Source organism: Rosa rugosa, chromosome 1, assembly GCF_958449725.1.
Source record: "Rosa rugosa chromosome 1, drRosRugo1.1, whole genome shotgun sequence".
NCBI lineage: Eukaryota > Viridiplantae > Streptophyta > Magnoliopsida > Rosales > Rosaceae > Rosa > Rosa rugosa.
In genome coordinates, this window is record NC_084820.1 from 29339372 (window position 1) to 29359234 (window position 19863).

The window sequence follows — 19863 nt, forward strand, 5'->3', positions numbered from 1 at the left end:
AAAGGTTTATTATCTTGAAGAAGAGGCATAGAGTTTTCTGTTGTAGTATAAATGTATTATAGTATAATGGCTATATCATGTAATAGGTACTTGAGTGTATAAACATAGTACTTGAGTGTATAGATATAGGTATGAAGACTTGTGTGGCATAAAGCTTGTAGGGAGGCAACAAGCATGGCAATTATCATCATTGCAGCAACCATGTGGAGTTGCAGCTGTAACTCAAGTAGTCACAAAATTGGATTTCTCCTAGAGCATTCACACTATCTTGTATTCCTATATAAATCCTCATTTGAGAGAAGAATAAACATTACTCTCCATTCTCTGCATCTAAACTCTCTCTCTCTCTCTCTCTCTCTCTATGTTAATTTATGCTCATACTTAAACACGTTATCAGTACGATATTGCTCTAGGATTCGAATTACAAATTAATAGAGAGAGAGAGAGAGAGTTTAGATGCAGAGTAATGTTTATTCTTCTCTCAAATGAGGATTTATATAGGAATACAAGATAGTGTGAACGCTCTAGGAGAAATCCAATTTTGTGACTACTTGAGTTACAGCTGCAACTCCACATGGTTGCTGCAATGATGATAATTGTCATGCTTGTTGCCTCACTACGAGCTTTATGTCACACAAGTCTTCATACCTATATCTATACACTCAAGTACTATGTTTATACACTCAAATACCTATTACATGATATAGCCATTATACTATAATACATTTATACTACAACACTCCCCCTTTGATATTTCATGTAATAGGTACTTGAGTGTATAAACATAGTACTTGAGTGTATAAATATATGTATGAAGACTTGTGTGGCATAAAGCTTGTAGGGAGGCAACAAGCATGGCAATTATCATCATTGCAGCAACCATGTGGAGTTGCAGCTGTAACTTAAGTAGCCACAAAATTGGATTTCTCCTAGAGCATTCACACTATCTTGTATTCCTATATAAATCCTCCTTTGAGAGAGAAGAATAAACATTACTTTGCATCTAAACTCTCTCTCTCTCTCTCTGTTAATTTATGCTTATACTTAAACATTTTCTAATATACTTGGAATTCTTTACAGCATTTGCAACCACTCTTTCCTTGAACGCAATGCTCTGTTGCGGTTCTTGTGCTTGTAAGTTATGGCTCTATATTTCCACATCTCTCTTTCGTGTGTATCCCTTTTAAAAAATGTTCAGGGAATTCAGGACTGCTCTTCAAACTCTTCTCCTGAATGTAATGACATGAATCTAGACAGAGAAATTTCTGTGATCTGTTAACTTTCAAACATCTCTAATTCTTGCTGGTACCAAATCAGTAAATGCTCAACATTGTGAAAATAGCAGATCTATTTGCCCGAGTGTTTATGGCTCAGGTCTAAAGAGTTTGGCTAAAGTTCTTGTGCGAAACAGAATCATTAAGATTGCAATGCCTATGAAGAAGACTTCACAATTGCATTGACATTTCATGCTTGTAGGAACGAGTAGGCTAGCTCATTGGGTTGGGGCTACAACTGGAAGACTGAGAAATTATCTAGTTCACTTGTGTTAGATGCCTATGGCATGGTAGGTCATGAGCAAAACATTCGTCAGTTATCTTCATAGTATACAAGGTTTTCCGGTAAGGCATGGATACCGGATACGAATCTAACTGCAAACCACACGTATCAAATGACCACAAGGAACAATTTTCAAACTAACACAAGTCAGGAAACACAAGTTTCTACCTGCTCATACTATAGCAAGGAAAGCACTTTCTTTTGTAGGGGCTAGTTTTTGGAAGGAAGCGGGGCTGCCTTGGTTGGAGATCTTTAGTAGACTTTGATGTAAGGGGGGTGGTACTCCTTTTTACTTGCTCTGATGAAGCTGAGTTTTTAACGACACCACCTAATCCCCTAAGGATGTGATCAACCAAGTTCCATTAACGAGATTCTTTCATTTGATCAAAAGGAGAAAAGAAAAGAACAGTATATATTGATGTATATGGATTCTAATTGTACACTAGTGGAATATACACGTAGCTGTTTTACATGGCCAAAATATGTGGTCTGTTCCTTGTTTACATGTGAATCTCAAAACTATGTATGTAGAAATATAAGTAGTGTGTAGGTAATAGGCAATGGGGTTAGTTGGACTTTTGCTTCTTCCCACCAGAAAGAATACGTTGGATCTGAAGGCCTCGACTGAAAGCCTGGTTGAATAGCAGCCTGGTCTGGAACTCTGAGACAAATGGGAACCATGCCAGAACAGCCACTGGGGTAAAGATAACCAGTCCCATCACGTACTCGTACCCTCTTGCTAGAGCTTTTACAGACCCCCACATTCCTAAGACCTTCACCAATGGCCTGCATGCTTGTGATATCTGCTCCATCATCATATGCAACAACACACCACATCATCATGCAAAGCACTTGGAATAATTGATCAATAATGTGCGAAACAAACTAGGTTTCAGATACGTACCATAAGTATTGCCCACCCAGTAGGCAAGAAGGCCAGTAAGCTTACAAAGATGTCACCAACAGTGAGACTAAGGAAAATAAAAAGTACTGCAATGGTGACGACAAACCCAATGAAGACGAACAACTTCAGAAGTCTGAACATCAGCTGGAAATCAGCACTGAACCTTTTTCTACCCAAGGATACAATCTGCAAATCATATGTGTATACCAGTGGAAAAGATGTTACAGCTGTGAAACATCACTTGCATTCGGAAAGTTGTGTAGGTTTGAACACTAACCTTGAGGATAATCATCACAGCAACAATGACGAGCCATGACAGAGCATAAACCTGAAATCATAATTTAAAAGGAGTCTCAATAAATAAAAGAGGTTGTCAATAAGCTTGTGCAATTGCATATACTTTTCATATTTGAATCATCTAGAGATCTTATAAAACACATTTAAGCAATTCATCAATGCCTGGGAATATTGTATTCATTTTATTTTCTAAGCTCTTTATATCCTTATCCCAACATTATGATCTCCTTATAACAACAGACTGATGCTTGACCCTGTGCTACGACTCTTTTACCAACCATTACGCATCAGTTGCATCAGCATCTTGTTCCAACTTAGTTCATTTGACACTTCAAACAACTACAAGGAGCATGGAACGTGCAAAAGAAAAGATGTGCTGAATGACTTGTCACCGAATCACTCAGCATCTGGGTTGTTGGGTCAAGTTTCTAAACATATGCTCAGAATCTTCCTTGCTTAACCAACTAAAATTGAAAGTTTTCTATATAATACTTAGGTCCTAATACTTAATACTCTCCCTATCAACTAGCCTAGGAAAATCTATCTAGGACAGCTTTATTGAACATGTAACTGGAATCCTACCTACTGGTGAGCTTAAAGATTTTTATTGGAATTTGTTGCATCTTTAGAGAGAAAATGAAGCTAATAAGGAAGAGAAAAAGATGCGTAATAATATACTCACCATGATACTTTTATCACCCCTGGAAACATTGAGATGGTAGACAATTCCATATTGGAAAAGAAAGAAGCGCAGAGAAAGTACAATCTCCCAAAACCGTCCCAACATCCCAGTGTGCTGCAGGTGCTCCTGTTCCTCATCCCACCAGGACTCCCAGCTCTTATTTGCTGGCACACCAATACCACCACGGCTAGTTATCCATTTTGACCAATCATCCCAATCTTCCACTATTTTTTGCCATTCAAATCCCGAAGGGTTGAAGAGGAAGGGGGCAAATAACCAAGAAATCACTAAGAACCACATGGAGAATGTGATGAAGAGATATGCAGCTGAGCCATCTGCTGCTGAGCCATATATACTATAAATAATAAGCAGTATCATAAGCTCCAGGCCTTTTGTAAAGTGACTCCGTGAGTACATCCTGTAGTTTTCACCAAACCTTTCATGCCGAACAACAAAGCCACGACCAGTTGCTCTGTACTTAGCCCCACCATGCAGGATTGTTCTCCCATAGTAATGAACCTTTGTACCCAGTGAGAAAGTAAAGAAAACTGATGCTAGCTGCAGCTGCATTATTATCGTGTCCCCTAATGCAGTTCTGAACCCTCTTTCAAGTCCGATTTCCATGATCATGGGCAAGGACGTCAACAAACCTAATTGGACAACAGATTGTGAAGCCATAGCTGTTTGTAGAGCATTATTTCCCCTTCTGGCAGCATAGTTTATAATTGTCTTCTCCATTCCACTCAATGACAAGTAGAGTCTACCATACAGGAAAGAGTAGACCGTCATCACAACCAACTGCATAACAAAAATGATCATGTTATCAAAAAATGCTCATGCTAGTGACAAAATTTAAAACTAAATTGTCAAGATGTTCATTTAGATTATTTTAAAACATATGCCAGAATGATTTCACTAAGAATAGAAAAATATAATTTACACAGCAATATTCTGTGACTAACAACAAAAATAGAAGGTAACAATTAGATAGAGGATTACCATTGAGCTGATATAAAATCCTATTGTTGAAAAGTAATACGACAACATGCGGAAGAAATCATAACGGTGCCCTAATCGATAGATGTCTCTGCTAAGTGTCTGCTCTCCATTACCGCAAGCAACTTTAGCCTCAAAGAGAGAGATTTGATTGAGGCCAACATCCCTACCCTTCCCAACTTGGATGTACTCATGGTGAGTGACATTTCCTCTTCTTAGAGTGGAATTGAAACCTACATGTTATAAATCAGATTATGTAGAAAACTAAGTTTTCTTATTCCGCAAGAAGGATGTATCTCTGTGTGCATGGGAATGTTTGTTTATTTAATAAAGTTACCTGCAAAAATATCCTCGCTGAGATTGATCCCACGAGAAGCCTTGCTCATGCCACCACGAGTAATATGGAAGATTCTATCAAAGACATCTGGATGTCCATAATGGAACCGAACCCTAAATCCAACAAAAGCAAAATGCTTAGTTCCCTATGTAAAACTTTATTGATTCAAATCTGTCAAACAATTTTTATTTCACAACATTAAAACAAAAAAATAGTAGTATGCAGCACGTAAAAAATAAAAAGGAGCACCCGAGATGTAAAAGAAAAGAATGGGGAAAAGGACATGAAAGAGGTTATATTTCACAGAATGTAATATAGACTATAATGAAACTAGTGATTAACTTAAACCATATAATCCAGATAGCCAACTATTATGTATATTAAAGAATGGCAACATTTATTTGTTAGAAGCCCATCTCAACAATGTATTTGGAAAAATAATATTGCTCCATTGTTAAAAAAATAAATAGTTCAGTATGTAAGAGAAAACATACTTAAGAGGTCTAGCAAGAACTCTTTGACCAATGGTCACAAAGCTCATTTCTTGATTTGACATAAACCACGCCAACGAAGAAACACTGCAGTTCAAATGTAAAAAAAAAAAACAAAAACAAAAAATCAAATTAATTAGGATTACAAAATGTAAATGTAACAAAACAATGTATATAAATTTAAAATAAAATAAAAACAACCTTCCAGTAAAGATATGCTCACGAACACCTAAAATTGAAGGCGAACGCACTCCGTGATCCTCATTAAATTCTTCAAGAAGGTTACGCATCTTAAGAGCCTCTTCCAAGTAATTGTCCTACAAGAAATTGGCAAAGTTAAACATCACAGTTGGCTGGAATCTAAAGAGAACATATCATAACAGGATTCTCTAGGTTTTACCTGATTCATGTCAATAGCCTGAAGAGCTTCTCCACGAGTAAAGATTACTGCATGGTTCTGGTTTTCAGGCTTCCCTTCTCCAATCTTTGCTGAGCCCGGCAATTTTATACGATATATTTCCTACGGAAAATTACTAAGATAATAAGTTCTTTAGGTATAGCAAAGGAACATTGTAATTCTCTAATATGTCAGAGGATTACCTGGTCAAGGTTGTCAACTGCTTTGACCAATACAGAATAGTAAACCTTTTGCACCTTTTCACCTTCTCGTTCTTCAACTTCATCAATATATGCAACCCTGAGAGAGGGATTACTGTGGGAGGACAAGGAATACAATTCTTCAATAAATTAAAATGAATTCAGCATTAATAGGTTTATTGAATCAAATTGTGAAAATATCTTGGCATATCAGGTAGAGGACATACTTAACCATCAGATTCAGGATGTCAGTTGCACGACGATCTCCACTTCGCTTCTGATTGCCATAGTTTTGGCAAGTAGCAACATAGGTAAATTTAAGATCAGCCACTGCTTCTAGTTGAGCAAATAGGGATCTCCGGCTCTTCTTTTCATCCTCTGGTGAAACTGTGACGGCTTTGTACCCTTCTAGTATCTCTGCTCAAGACTAAGACATTAAGAAACCACATTTACCTCCAAAAACAACTTCATTAGACACTGGACTGCTGACCGCTATGAGAGTGAAAAAAAAAAAATTCAGATAGTTAAGATACAATGCGGGAAGAGAAAGAAGACTAATATGGCTTTGTAGCCATCTACTACATTTGCTTATATTAAGTAAGGCAGAGATCTTAAATGAAATGGCACTAAAACATACAAATGTCACAAAAGATTCACAATCCTCAGGTGCACATTATGCAAGAAATTGATAACATAGGCTGCTGGAATTACCTTCTTCATTAGCCATATCAAGAAAAGCCTGAAGCTTCAGAGCTCGTCGGTAATACATCATTCCTCTAACTGCAACACCAGAAGTAGCTAGTACCATGAACAAACTGCAATACATGAATCTGAACAAGATGATAATGCATCAAATACCTGTCCTGCAGAGAGTTTGTCCTCGTAAGGAGACCCAATGACGCAGCTGCAAAATGTTCTCTTCATTTTCCCATATTTCAGCATCCTTTTTACAATTAAGCCGCTCCATGAAGTTAGTCCATTCATCTATAACAGCCACAAGATGTTCTCAATGTCATTCACTCATTTGCTTCCAAACAGTCCAACATGTTAAGGATAGTGCAATCACTAACCTGGGAAAATCTTCTGCAAGTAATATATGATTGATACACCATCTTCATTTTCCATCTCAAGGTCACTTTTGGAATACACAGTCTCCTCACTATAGTAGGGAGTCAAAATGCTGTTGACAACAAGAAAAGTAACAAGATTATTATGTCATAGCATATAGATTGAAGAAGCTCAAAAGCTTGACCTATATACAGGAAATTGACCTGTCAGATAATTTATCATGCAAGAATTGGCCTGTGGGTTAACCCACAAAAAAAATGTGCATCTCAAATAATAAAGAAATACAATAGGTTTCAAACTGGATATAGACCAAAACAAAACCTACACCTCCTACTGACTAAAGATTGGAAAGAAAAACTCAAAAAGGTATTGGGATCTTTGATCATTTTTGTATAACAATCTTCAGTTGATGCTTTCTAAGGGTGGGATGTTTTAAGGCTGTACACATTTCAAGATCTTCCAAGCCTAATAAAAATCTTCAGTTGATGTTTTCTAAGGTTGGGATGTTTTAAGGCTGTACACCTTTCAAGATCTTCCAAGCCTAATGATTAAATTTATTCGACCACATGGAATTTGCATGAAAGACCATATTAAGTTTCAGGCAGCAATGAGAAGTGGAAATATACACAAACCTGAACGAAAGCATCTTACGAACACGGGGAGCACGGGGCATATCCATGAACAATGAATTTGCAAAGAATGAAATCCTTCTACGTGCTTCAAGGTTTATTGGTACATCAATTGCAGACTCCTTAACAGTCAACAGCAGATGGAGGCGCCTTATCTAAAAGAATAATCACCAATAGAAATGTGTCATCTTTTACGTAAATAGATTGAACCAAGTATTATAGAATTTTCTGAAAATTGGTTGAAAATTTAATTATTCTAAGCATTGCAACAGACATACCTGTTCTTCCCATTGTGCTGTAACTGGAGGAGGGAACACTATCGCAGGTTTTGCATCAGTACCAGCAAAAAGTTGCCTTCCAGTGTCCTTGCTACTATGACCAACTTCAACCACCTCTCTATAAAATATCACATGAAAGATTGCAAGTGTTATTATGATTTATAGTGAGCCCCTAGGATTATAACTAAACCAATCAACTATTTTCCTCCAAAGCAAATGAATCAAAGTTCACCAACCGGATCTCATTCACCATCATATCACGAGTGACAACTTCCAACATATCTTGCAGCAGCAGCACCACCGCAGATCGCTTGGATGAATCACCATCTTTCTGCAACATGATAGAATGTGTCAGTTTCTAATAAAATAATGGCAAAGACAAATACGTGCTGCAGATCTAATTACTCTTTTATAGATGACTCACCAAGATCACCACAAGCTCTACAAATTTCTGGCAGAGGGTGGGTAAAGAGGCCATTCTAAAATTATCAAGAAATGTATTCTTGGAAATGTTACTTTCAATTTCCTTAATAATGATGCCAATGATCCTGTCAAATGATAAGCGAATCAGAATATTTACTAGCACAGTAAGATAAAATTCACTATTGTTCTTGAATAATCTACACTGGCTCAAGAAAAACAAATGACAAGAATGAACACTTTCTTTCAAGTGATAAGTATATCTCAGAAGAACATCAATCTTACGGGTGAAATAGTCGCAAGATCAGTCAGCATCAAGAAAGTCAACCGTAAATAGGAGTTTTATTCTAATCTCAGAATAGGTGAAAACTGTGTAATCAATTAACTAGTGACGTCAAGGCAGAGCTACCTAACAACATTATCGTTAGAGGACTCCTAAACCAATACTATTATCATGAAATAGAGAGGAGTGATTGACAAGAGGACTTGAAAAACCACTGGAATAAAATTCTATCAGGTTTTAACCAATGCTTGGGCATTATAGAAACCATAGAAACAGATGAATATTATGTAGCAGTGACTACCTTTTCTCATTTTCTCCAACCACCAAAGCCTTAAGGACATGTTTGAAAGACTCATAACATTCAATCACAGCACACTTCATATATTCATCTCCACATATCCGCTTCCAGAGATCAGAGTCCTTGTTTTTGAATTGAGCTGCCATATCTAATGCTATTGGGATCTGTAGGAAGATAAAGTCAGCAATAAAACCATGCCACTAACACACGGGTTTACAAGTGAGGTACTGACTTTGCTAGCAAGCAAGAAAGGTGGCCACTGAATTATTTTCAGGCTTGTATCTGAAGAATAAGGAACCAGCAGCAAATCCATTTCCCTGAAGTAAAAGGAAAACCAGTTTAGTTTTCACCTCATGATGAATAAAACAACAGGATGAAGAAAGAAGCAATATAACTATGTTGCAGAGCATTTCCTGTCACTGATGAGATCTTCCTCACGAAAGCTACATATCACTTCATTCCACAACTGAGCAAACTTTGCAGCTTCACTTCTCCTACTTGCTGAAGCCTACAGGTATGAAATCATGATGCTAATTACAAAATCCCTTATTTCAGTGTTGTTCTGACTAAAATCTGCTCATCAAGATTATATACTGAATAAACAAGTTTAAGGAAAAAAAAAAAACATTAATCAACCTCTGCAAATTTCTTTGAGAAAGAGAATCCCCTTTTTGTTGACTTATCCGAGGGCACTAGATATGTGTTGAATGCACCAGGTAGAGACTGGAACCGGGATCTTAGCATGCCTAGAGTACGAATCTGCAGGAGGCAAAATGTATGTGAATATTAACCAGGAACAAATTAAATATGAGACATATCCAACTCAACTGTTCCATTAGAATGCACCACAGTGATAGTCATGCTCTCGATATTTGTAAAGAGTTCCGAGCTGAAGTAATAAATCCATAGACAATCACATCACCTTCAACAATGTAGAATGAAAACTACTTCGTTGGCTTTAAAAACATGCATTCATTCAAATAAATATGATATGCTTTAGGGAATTATCCATCTAACCACTCTCAAATCTAAGAAATTGATATGGGAACAATACAACTGATCATGTTCAATTTTTTCGTTAAATCACATATCACCACACAAAATCCAAGTACTGATGTTAGTGTAGTGCCCAATTTATCTACTTTTGGCCCAGGTATCATGCTCCTTATCAAAGAAAATCATAGAGCAAAAGTCCTACAATTGAATCTTAACGGGATGTATAAATTCATGACTGCATAATTTGAAAGAAAAGAAAATTGTTTTGGAAGAGGAAACAATAATTTAATGGGTGGAAGGAGAAAGAAAGAAATCAGAAGAATCACCTCTCCTAGGCGATCAAAGGCGCCAACAATACCTCCATATAATGTTTGAAATATAGCATACCAAATTTGTGTGTCCATGAAATAAACCTGCATTGAATATGTGATATAGTATGGTTCTATACTAACAACAATGGAAAAAAAAAATTATGTCCAAGAAAATGATAAACTAAGCAAATATTTAAACATGTGGAAGTTAGTATTACAAACCATGATAACAGGTGCCCAGAGTGAGACAACTGCTCCATAGTTATGTTCAGCTGCATCAGTAAATGACTATTTAGCATCAACCCGAAAGTTGAAGTTCACAAAAACATGGGAGCAATAGAAATGAGTACCATTAGGGAAAAATTCATGCCACTCATAATTAATACGACGAATCTTCATTATGTCTTCTGTTGGCTCTACCAGAGGTTTTATCTGGGAAAGAGACAGAGACCATATAAATTAACAACAAAACCATTCACCATTTCTGATTTATTAAAAGAACTTCTAGAAAGGAATAACATACACAATGAATTACCTGGACAAAATAGCTAACTGTAAACTTGCAAGCCAAAAGTAGCAACCAGAAAAAAGTATACCTGCAAATTGCAGAGGAAATAAGAACAAAAATAAGAAATCTCAAATAAACAGCCAAAGAAAAAAGGAAAAGGATTAAACTGCATAGAATTGGGATGACATGTGGTGCGCGCGTCATCAAACTCACTTTAGAAGGGCAAATTGACTTTCATGCATTCCTCTTCCAACATATATTCTTGGCTGTATAAGAGTAAAAGATCCATCAAAACCACTTTTTACAGTTTGCGTATTCAAATAACAATAGACCTCTATGTGAAGGAAAATAGGTTTAAGCATCAAAATAGATAATAAAATAGTGATCTGACTTTCATGAAAGAAAACCGAAGTCAAGCAAAAAGGTCGTCTGAAAATTTTATTCAAGAAAACAAAATGAAGTATAGCACTTTATACAACGTAACTACTGGAAGATTAAGGGAAACGTACTGCAATGAATCCAAATAATTCAAATCAAGTAAACTCAGAGAGTACATTTGAGTTTAACAGATTATATATGGAGAAACTTATTTTGAACTCATGGTTTCATACTAGGACTATCATGTAACAAAACATGACTGGGAAAAAATAATCCTGGATTCCACTTTCAACTTCTGGTCTTATTCACTGGAAATGTTCTAGCCATTACCCAGAATCAACCAAAACTCCATGCCTTAACAGACCCAAATGAATTCAAGAAAACTAGAACATTGAGGATAGAAAGAGGTAAAGGTGACGGGAATACCTGTGACCACCACAAGAGGAACCTGATGATATGCCAGTCTGAATTTTCAATAAAACGACGGAGCATTGGGAAAAGGAACAAAACTGCTGTCAGTAAATTTGGAAGCAAATATACTGCAACAGCCAATAGATATAATGATGGAACGCCTTGAATGTTCTTAAGGAATGACAGTATATCTGCAATTTGTTGAGGGGAATCATTGAAGGAATGCACATAGAAAAGTGGAAGAATGACTGCCCATGCAAGACTAACAACTATCTTCAGAATATTTCTCAGGACATCTGTGAACCGACACCTGTGATATCCAGGGAAGTTCAAAACCATATCCAGAATACCTACAGCAAAATATAAAGTGGATAAGATTAAAAATTGATACGGAAGTTACTTGCACAGATATTCCATTTCTCATCAGAGAACGAAGAAAAGCCAGGCTTAAAAGAATTTTCAATTAAGAGAAATAAATAAATAAAGATTTCCTCCAAAAACACTAGATGATCATGGATTGTGGCATTCTAGACATTGCATGACAAATGGCATCCCTAAGAATCAAAATCAGGTATGCAATGAAGCACAAGGTAAAAATAAATACTATCAACTTGAGACAAATAAGTTTTGCATGCTAACTTAATATGAAGTTTCAGGTTAAATTGCTAATTTTTCACCTCCTATAACTAGTAACCGACACGGCTAGAATTGAAAATTTGCAATCACTTTCTTATTTTCCCTTCATTATGAGCTCATAAGGTGGTTAGAATTAAGATAAGGATTTTTCAGAAGTTCTCTTAATGAGTAAGAATCGAATAGGTACAGATTGAAAAATCAAGTCTATTGAAATTTCAAAGGCCTGTAGCAGATTTCTGTAGCAATACAATGTTTCAGCCTAATAGAAAAAACAGCTTAAAACACACCAAGTCTCGTTCATATGTTTTAAGTCTCAAAGATAATTGGAAAGTAAAAATGCATGATGAGTTCGTATTTCTGAAGAACTCTGAACACTTATTTGACCTCAGAACATCTGGTAAATCCTTCAGACAACCAAATGCTTTTAAGGCCATCAGGGAAGAGTACTCTTCCTATAATAGCGTGATATACATACTAAAAGACAACTGGAAATGTTTTTAACTCAATTCTGTGCACAAAAGTATTTGTAGAACAGCTCAAGTAATATATCAACAGCCAGAAAGCTAAAGCATGTAAGGAACATAGCTTTTTTTATTTCAAATAATGCAGAAATTCAAACTTTGAAATTCAGATCTTCACTTAAAAAGTTAAACAGACAATGATGCTTCAATCATTCAAGTGAATGTGTTTCTTTGTTATAACTCTTTTTGTATAAGACAGAGATACGAAATGCATAACATTTAGAACTGCCATTTGGAAGCAAGACATGTATGAGTCTTGCATCCTTTTTTCATTTTTTCTTTTAGTTACTGAGAATTGCTGTTTCATGTAAGAATGTCATACTCTGAAGGACGCGAAGAAATGCTGCTGTAATGAAAATACTTGATAGATCTTTTAGGACATCCTGTTGAAATATATCCAGCGGTGAAACCTTGCTGAATGCAATAATGAGCATAGCCTGTTTTCCAGTTTGAAATGAATTATACATACAGGCAGGTGAGGAACAGGAGTGCAAAGAGTGTTGTTTTAGAAATTCCACACTGTTGTAAATAAATACCTGTAGAGCCAGTATATAAAAGGTCCACATTCGATCAAAACTTCGAAAGATGTGCCAAAATGTGCGAGTTTCAATAAAATATGATTTGCCTGTGCTTCCAGATTTTCTTTTAGAGCCCTTTCTTCCCTGAAACAAGATTTCTGTTATGCAAGAGCCATGAAACAAATATAAGGAAACCAGTGTCTCACATTGTAAGAGTACCTGTGCCAAGTCACGAGTTGATTTAAAAAAATCCCCATCATCACGCATGGGCCAACCAAGAGAGAAACAATCAGATGACCTGAAAATCAGTAAATTTAAAACAGAACCATCTTCATTATGTAAACCAAATAGGAATAAAATCCTATTCATTTACTTCTGATATTGATTAACACAAACCAGAAATATTCATTCAGATCATCATAGTTGCACCAAGCTGTGTGAGGAGCTTTTCCACCGCCGCCCTTCTTGGCTTCCTGGAACATAATAAGAGATATCCTCATACCGACAGCTTGAAGACCTGAAATTCAATTGCAATGCATATGTCTGGGCAACATACCTTTTCGATTACACGGTATAGGGGCGTTATAACCTTCCTCAAAAAGGCCTCATCATCCCCACCATAAGAAGGCTTTATATTTTCCCCAGTGACAATGCTGACATTTCCAGCCAAGAGACCATGGAGTTCATATGCCATCTGAATATATAGTAGGCATCATTTCCAGCCAAAAGTAAAGCTATGATTTCCAAAAGAAGTCCAGAAACAAATTAACGAACAAGTAAATCTCACAAATATTACATTATGGAAAATATAGCAGAGGCATTCAGGCATGAAGCGAACATTCGCTGCTTCACCCCATATAAGAAGATATAAACCCATGTAAAGTATCTTCCTCTGTTGTACTTCTTGCTGACCTTGAGGTAGCCTGCATTGAAAAAAAAAAATTGTTTGTTTCAGCAATACAGATTGCAAACCAAGCATAAGATGCAAAAAGTAAGTAATAAAGAAAAAATTACTATAAAGTGATACTATTATATCCAACCTTAAACTATGTTTTCGACCCAAAAATTTACACCACGTTTTGTAGTTCTTAAAAAGCTTGTCCAGAACTGCATCAACAGCTCGATCATCAAGCTGCACAAAAGAGAACAGTTAAATTGCAAGATGTCAAGCATGGAAAGACAACTATTTAGCGAGAACTATGTTCTGAGCACAACAGAGCAAAATAATATCAATAGTCAAACTAGCAACAAGATTTAGCATAAATGAATCAAATCATTTAAACAAAATAATCTGCTGGACCGCGTGCACAGGCATGTGCACAAGGAACATCATCCCATACATCTCAATCTAACACAATGAACATCACCCCATTTAAGAGATCGAATATAACTGATATGGTGAAGTTCAAACTGAGATTAGGAAACCATACCTTGTTAAGAGGTTCAGGTTTGGGATGAAGTCTTATATGCGTATTCGCAAGTAGCAATATCAAATGCTCCCTCTGGTTCCTGACGTTATCTCTCTGCAGCAACCAAAATAGAGAAATGTGTTAATAATTTCTTTGAGGAAATACGGTGACTAAGCCAATCATTAGAATCCATCTTTTTTATACATGCCTGGAACCCAAACATGGCCCTAAGCCAATCAAGGAGATCCAAATCATTAGCTTTTTGTCTGTGCTGCTCGAATGCACTTGGCCAGTTCAAACCACGAGTATTCCACAGTGCAGCCACAGCGGCCTTAACCTGTAACAAGGAAAAGCAAATCAAATCAAGTTCAATGAGGAGATGCCAACGATTCTTAAGTTGCAAAAGTAAATTAACATAACACGAAGAGATACCTCGTCAAGCTGCATGACAGACTGTGTAGCACCAGCAGAATCCAAAGGAAGAATATTATACGGGGCGTATATTTCCGTCTTCTCTTGAACATCTCTAGCGGCTGCAATAATCTGCTCATAGGAAAATTGTTGCAATAAGAAGTTAACATAGGACATTGCTACCAGAGATAACATATAGCCGAAGTCAGGACAAATATGCATATCAAATATCTGACATAATCTTTCTAGATGATAAAATCATGATTGAAACTAACCTCAGGAGCAACTTCTTCAACTTTCTCTGACTTGTTAACCCCGCAAAGTACTTCAAAAAGCTGGTTAAGTGTATTGTAGGCTTTACTCACTTGAGCTCTGTTGAGAATTTGTAAACGTTCCAGTTGAGAAACAATACCCAAGTGCTATGAACTCTAATATTTATTATTTATAAATGAGTTAGGGGAAATGCAGAAGGATGATGATATCCATACCTGTCTACCTGCTCCTCTTGAACAGCTTTAACATAGTGATCATAATATTGCTGATAGAAGCTTGTAATTTCCCTGGCATCAGACTTTTTAACTCGAGCAGAAAGACTTGATGCATTCTCCTGTTCAGACAAATTTTACATCAGTTTCAAATAGAAATCCTACATCAGATTCAATGCTATCTGTTGGGACAACACGTTGGAGCTTTATTACTCAAACAAAAAAAGCAGAGCACTTGAAGCAAAACAGAAAGTATAAAAGCCCTTGGCAGTGCAAAACATTGAAGCAATTTGGAAAACCTTAATCTTCCAGATACAGTTACAAATATCAGGTTTTCAGATATAATAAATTTCATTACATTACTGAAAACTCCATTTACTGATCAATAAAGAAAACTACAAATACCATAGGTACATGCAATTAATGTGCACATTACGTACTTAATTATTGAAAACTCCATTTCATTACCCATAATTACGTACTTAATTATTGAATTTTAAGTAAGTAATCGGCCCAAGCTCGCTCTCCTTCACCACCTTTCAAGTTTCAGTACTCTGTATTTCTTCTCCTTAAATTGATCATCATATACGTAATTCTAATATTCAATTAATCCCACAAAGCTTAAACAAAGATGAACATCTACGAAAGCGCGGCGGCGCGTGAGAAACAATCGCTTACCCTCTCCAATCGCTGCAGGAGCAAGGTCTTGAACTGCCTCACACCACGGCCGCTGGAGCCGGGGTCCAATCTGTGCGCCTTCTCAAACGCGTAGAACCGACCTTACATTCAAACCACGTACGAAACCAAAATAAATCAGAATCAACACTCGGAAATCAAACACATGCATAAGTTATCGGCGATTAGGATTCGTACAGAGATAGGCGACGCGAGGGCGCTCGGGCTCGACTTCGTTGGCAACGCGGAGGAGCGGAGCGATAGGGGCGATGGCGGAGGGGACGACCTCGTTGTCGAAGACCTCCGTCGAAAACGTCGTCGTCGCGGCGCTCCGTGACGGCCGTCGCGTCAGCCCCTGGGGGCCGGAATCTGGAGCCGCCATTACCTGAGGGCTTTCGAATTTCCCTCTCCGATGCAAGCTGCTACGTACTCTCGCTTCGAATTTCGTCGACCTAGCTAAGCTACCTAATCAAGCTTCAATTGGAAGAAGAATCACTCACAGGATCCTCGATCGTCTTCCATGGCGGTTAGAGGAGAGGAGGAGAAGAAAATCACAGAGAAAATGTGAAGAAGAAATTGGATTATGAAGAAGGAGAGAGTAGACCCACGCTGATTCTGTACGGACGAAGAGAGAGGAGAGAGTGGGAAATGGGGAATAAGAGGGGTCTCCGGGGACACGTGGCGCGAGGAGAGTAGGTGTGGGTGTAACAGAATGTGGGAGAGAGTGAGAGAAATTAGTTGAAAACGGAGGAGGGAAAGAACGGGCGCGGTTTTCGGAGGGAAATGAAAGGAATCAAATCTGTTTTTTTTTTTTTGAGAATTTTATTTTTAGAATTGACGGCTTCTCGGTCAAGCAGTGATTGGAGGTCCGGCTTTTTCTTTGCTAAAGCCGCACTACGAAAATGGCAAGACCGGAAAACATCCGCATCTGCCGCCTTATTGCAAGCTTTCATGTCTCGATAGCTCAGGTAGTTTGGGTTAATGTAATTAATTTATGTAAAAAGTACCTGAAGCTGATTCATTGATTTAAGATAATATTTTCTTCATTTTTCACCCATACATTTCTTTCGCCAAGATGTTGATACTTTATGGTGCGAGACCACAGAATAATTACTAGACTTTATGCTATATAAACAGATAAAATCTTGCATCGGTGAGTTCAATTACCTTATCTAAACTTGTGGTCACCCATATAAACCTCATTCTAGACATATAGGCATGCCTTGATGTGTTTTCCTTTTTTTTGTTTTTTTTAGAACAAGGGTGTAAAGAAAAGAAATACACAAGGCAATCAAACCATTAGATTTGTATTCGTCCAATTATATGTCTCCAATCATTTGTATAAGTTTAAGGCAGAATTACACAAGTGGTCACTGAACTTTGACCAATTCGACACTTTAGTCACTTAATTTTCAACAATATTAATTACTTTCGTCACTCAACTCAAACACCGTCTTTCACTTTAATCATTCCCTCAATATTTCTCTGTTAAAGACTCGTAAATCTTGTGGACGTTATTTTGGTCAAGATGCTTAAATATATATATATATATATATATATATATATATATATATATATATATATATATATATATATATATATATATTTAAGCAGATCATGGGACACAATATTTTACACAATTTTTTACACATCTTGTGAGTCGTTAGATTTAAAAACTTTTTATGCTCTGGATTTGTTGTTTGAATGATGTCAACAAAACACAAAGTGATGTGGAAAATGACATGGCATTACATCTTATATAATTAAGCCAATTCTCAGGGAGAATGGTTAAATTTTTGAACTACCTATTTTACCCATGGTTCATTAAAAACTCTATAATTTATAATCTAACACATAAAGGATATATTGGTAATTGAAAATATTGGAAACAAAAAAAAAGAAGCAAAACCTAACGTGGGAGGTGAAAGTGAGGGAGTGGGATAGCATTGTCCAAGGAGTGGGATTTATAACTGCAATAGTCCAAAAAAAAATTATTTCTACAAAATATTACTAACAAAAAAACTATAACCATTAATTTAGGCATGCAAATTAATTAGGATAAAATAGGAAACAACATCTCTAATATAAACTGAGAAATTTCCCCAAATATAGGATTGGATGTTCGTACACATGATTTACAATTTTGTTTTTTAAGAAAATAAGCAAATTGACATGTGCGGAGCACATGTTAAGAGGCTAGTATTTATAATGAAAAATTATAATTAGATTAAACGTTTCTTTAATAAAAGAAAAAACAAAATCTATTGCTCATATAAGAATAGTACATAACACAATCAAAAGAAAGAAAAAAGAAGAAGAGTAGAAGAACAAATGCCAAATGCTAAAATCATCATCTCCTGAAGAAGACCCGAAGTCACGAGTCAATTGGTGCTGGTTCTTCATGGTTTCAATTACTGGGAATTGCTAATAGAACTCTCAAGAGATGTGCTAATCTGAAACATCAGCTTTTATTGAAAAATTCAGTAAGAATGCATGTCTTTAATTCTCATTTTGATTTTCAGTTACTGGGATTTCCTAATATCTATGTAGTTGTTAGAAGGATTCTACTAAATATAATGGTATTGAATTTCTTTTTTTTTTTTTTTTTTAAAGGGGTTTGGAACCCAGTCTAGCTGGGAGGCTCAGCCCCACGCCCGGTTCCATTTATTATATTAATATTAGTACTTTGCAACGGGGGGGGGGGGGGGACATAAAACTTGAACCCCGTGCTACAATAGAAGCATTACAATAATCCTCGTAGAGAACATCCTGAATAATAGCAGGAGTATCATCTAACCACATATCATCAAGCAACAAATAGCTAGCAAGGTGTGCAAGTCTATGTGCAACACCATTTGCTTCACGGTAAATATGTCGAAGTTCAACAGACTGAAAAGCAGATAAGTAATCTTTACAATCGTCAAAAACCCGACTTACCTCCGAGAAATTATCCTCTTCACTCTTGAGTGCAGCAATCAGAAGGGCAGAGTCGCTCTCAATAACTACATCCGACCAACCTTGGTGAATACCAAGCAGAAGACCCGCTCTGCACGCCTCAGCTTCCATAATCGCCGAGTGAGCATGCAAAAAAGGCCTAGCAATAGCGGCAATACCCGTGCCTAAGTCATCTCTGACCACTACCCCAATACCTCCAACACCACTGTCCACTTGAAAAACTCCATCAATATTAATTTTAAGTCTACCCCGCGGGGGGCACTGCCATTTTGTTAATGGCCTCTTCTTTTTACAAGCAACTTTCTGATGATATTTCTGGAACTCTTCCAGACTACTAGTGCACCACTGTATCATGTGCATAGGTTGGAAGCAACCATCTTTCCACACTATTTTATTCCTTTCAGTCCACACAGACCAAAGGGCCATGAAGAAATAGTCAACCTGATTACTATTCAACATATCCAAAACGTCAAATAACCAATTCTTCAAGTCCCTAGCTGCATGTTCCTTTGCTTTCAATTTCAATGGGCCCAACCTCCAAAAGCATTGGAGAGCATCACATTCTTTAAATACATGCAAGCTAGTCTCATTGGTGGACTTACAAAACACACATGCAACGTCCTGAATATGTAAATGACGTGAGAGAAGGGCTAACCTGGTTGGCACAATGCCATGCACAAGACGCCAAATCAGAACCTTAATTTTGGGTGGAACGTTAGCATGCCAGATTTTGATCCAATATTTCCTCAAGGGTCCTCCCTGCTCCGACGCCGACGAGGACGCAGTCTGCTCCATATTCAGCGAATGAAAAA

At 37.0% G+C, this 19863-nt stretch overlaps 1 protein-coding gene and 1 non-coding gene across 3 annotated transcripts; both read right to left on the minus strand.

Annotated features, from left to right (window-relative positions):
- Positions 1 to 1949: 1949 nt before the first annotated feature.
- On the minus strand, positions 1950 to 16753 carry LOC133724554 (callose synthase 5). Of its 2 annotated transcripts, XM_062151317.1 has the most exons (42): positions 16295 to 16751; positions 16100 to 16200; positions 15425 to 15543; positions 15212 to 15308; positions 14958 to 15068; positions 14734 to 14862; positions 14547 to 14639; positions 14157 to 14248; positions 13913 to 14039; positions 13673 to 13810; positions 13513 to 13589; positions 13336 to 13414; positions 13135 to 13260; positions 12921 to 13035; positions 11457 to 11791; positions 10866 to 10918; positions 10680 to 10740; positions 10495 to 10576; positions 10367 to 10416; positions 10160 to 10246; positions 9474 to 9596; positions 9250 to 9345; positions 9070 to 9153; positions 8841 to 9001; positions 8261 to 8384; positions 8073 to 8167; positions 7837 to 7954; positions 7562 to 7713; positions 6932 to 7041; positions 6720 to 6845; positions 6573 to 6641; positions 6089 to 6278; positions 5865 to 5976; positions 5665 to 5784; positions 5466 to 5581; positions 5268 to 5351; positions 4774 to 4886; positions 4440 to 4669; positions 3441 to 4238; positions 2739 to 2789; positions 2462 to 2647; positions 1950 to 2360 (listed from the first exon to the last, which is right to left on the minus strand). In XM_062151317.1, the coding sequence occupies exons 1-42, from the start codon at positions 16476 to 16478 to the stop codon at positions 2124 to 2126; spliced, it is 5751 nt and encodes a 1916-aa protein (XP_062007301.1). In that variant the 5' UTR covers positions 16479 to 16751; the 3' UTR covers positions 1950 to 2123. The 2 variants fall into 2 exon arrangements, with proteins under 2 accessions (XP_062007301.1, XP_062007300.1); XM_062151316.1 differs by having other exon boundaries at positions 13135 to 13414; positions 16295 to 16753.
- LOC133727570 (small nucleolar RNA J33) lies at positions 6564 to 6640 on the minus strand. Its single transcript, XR_009855252.1, has one exon. It is a non-coding gene; the product is annotated as a small nucleolar RNA J33 (small nucleolar RNA).
- Positions 16754 to 19863: the final 3110 nt, after the last annotated feature.

Bases quoted from the DNA above. Each gene is read 5' to 3' on its own strand.
- LOC133724554 (XM_062151316.1), bottom strand. From the start codon at position 16,478: ATGGCGGCTCCAGATTCCGGCCCCCAGGGGCTGACGCGACGGCCGTCA. The intron at 10,247-10,366 runs GTTTGTAATACT...TATTCAATGCAG, and splicing joins TCTGGGCACCTGTTATCATG to GTTTATTTCATGGACACACA. The intron at 9,597-10,159 runs GTGATTCTTCTG...TGCCTCCTGCAG, and splicing joins CCTTTGATCGCCTAGGAGAG to ATTCGTACTCTAGGCATGCT.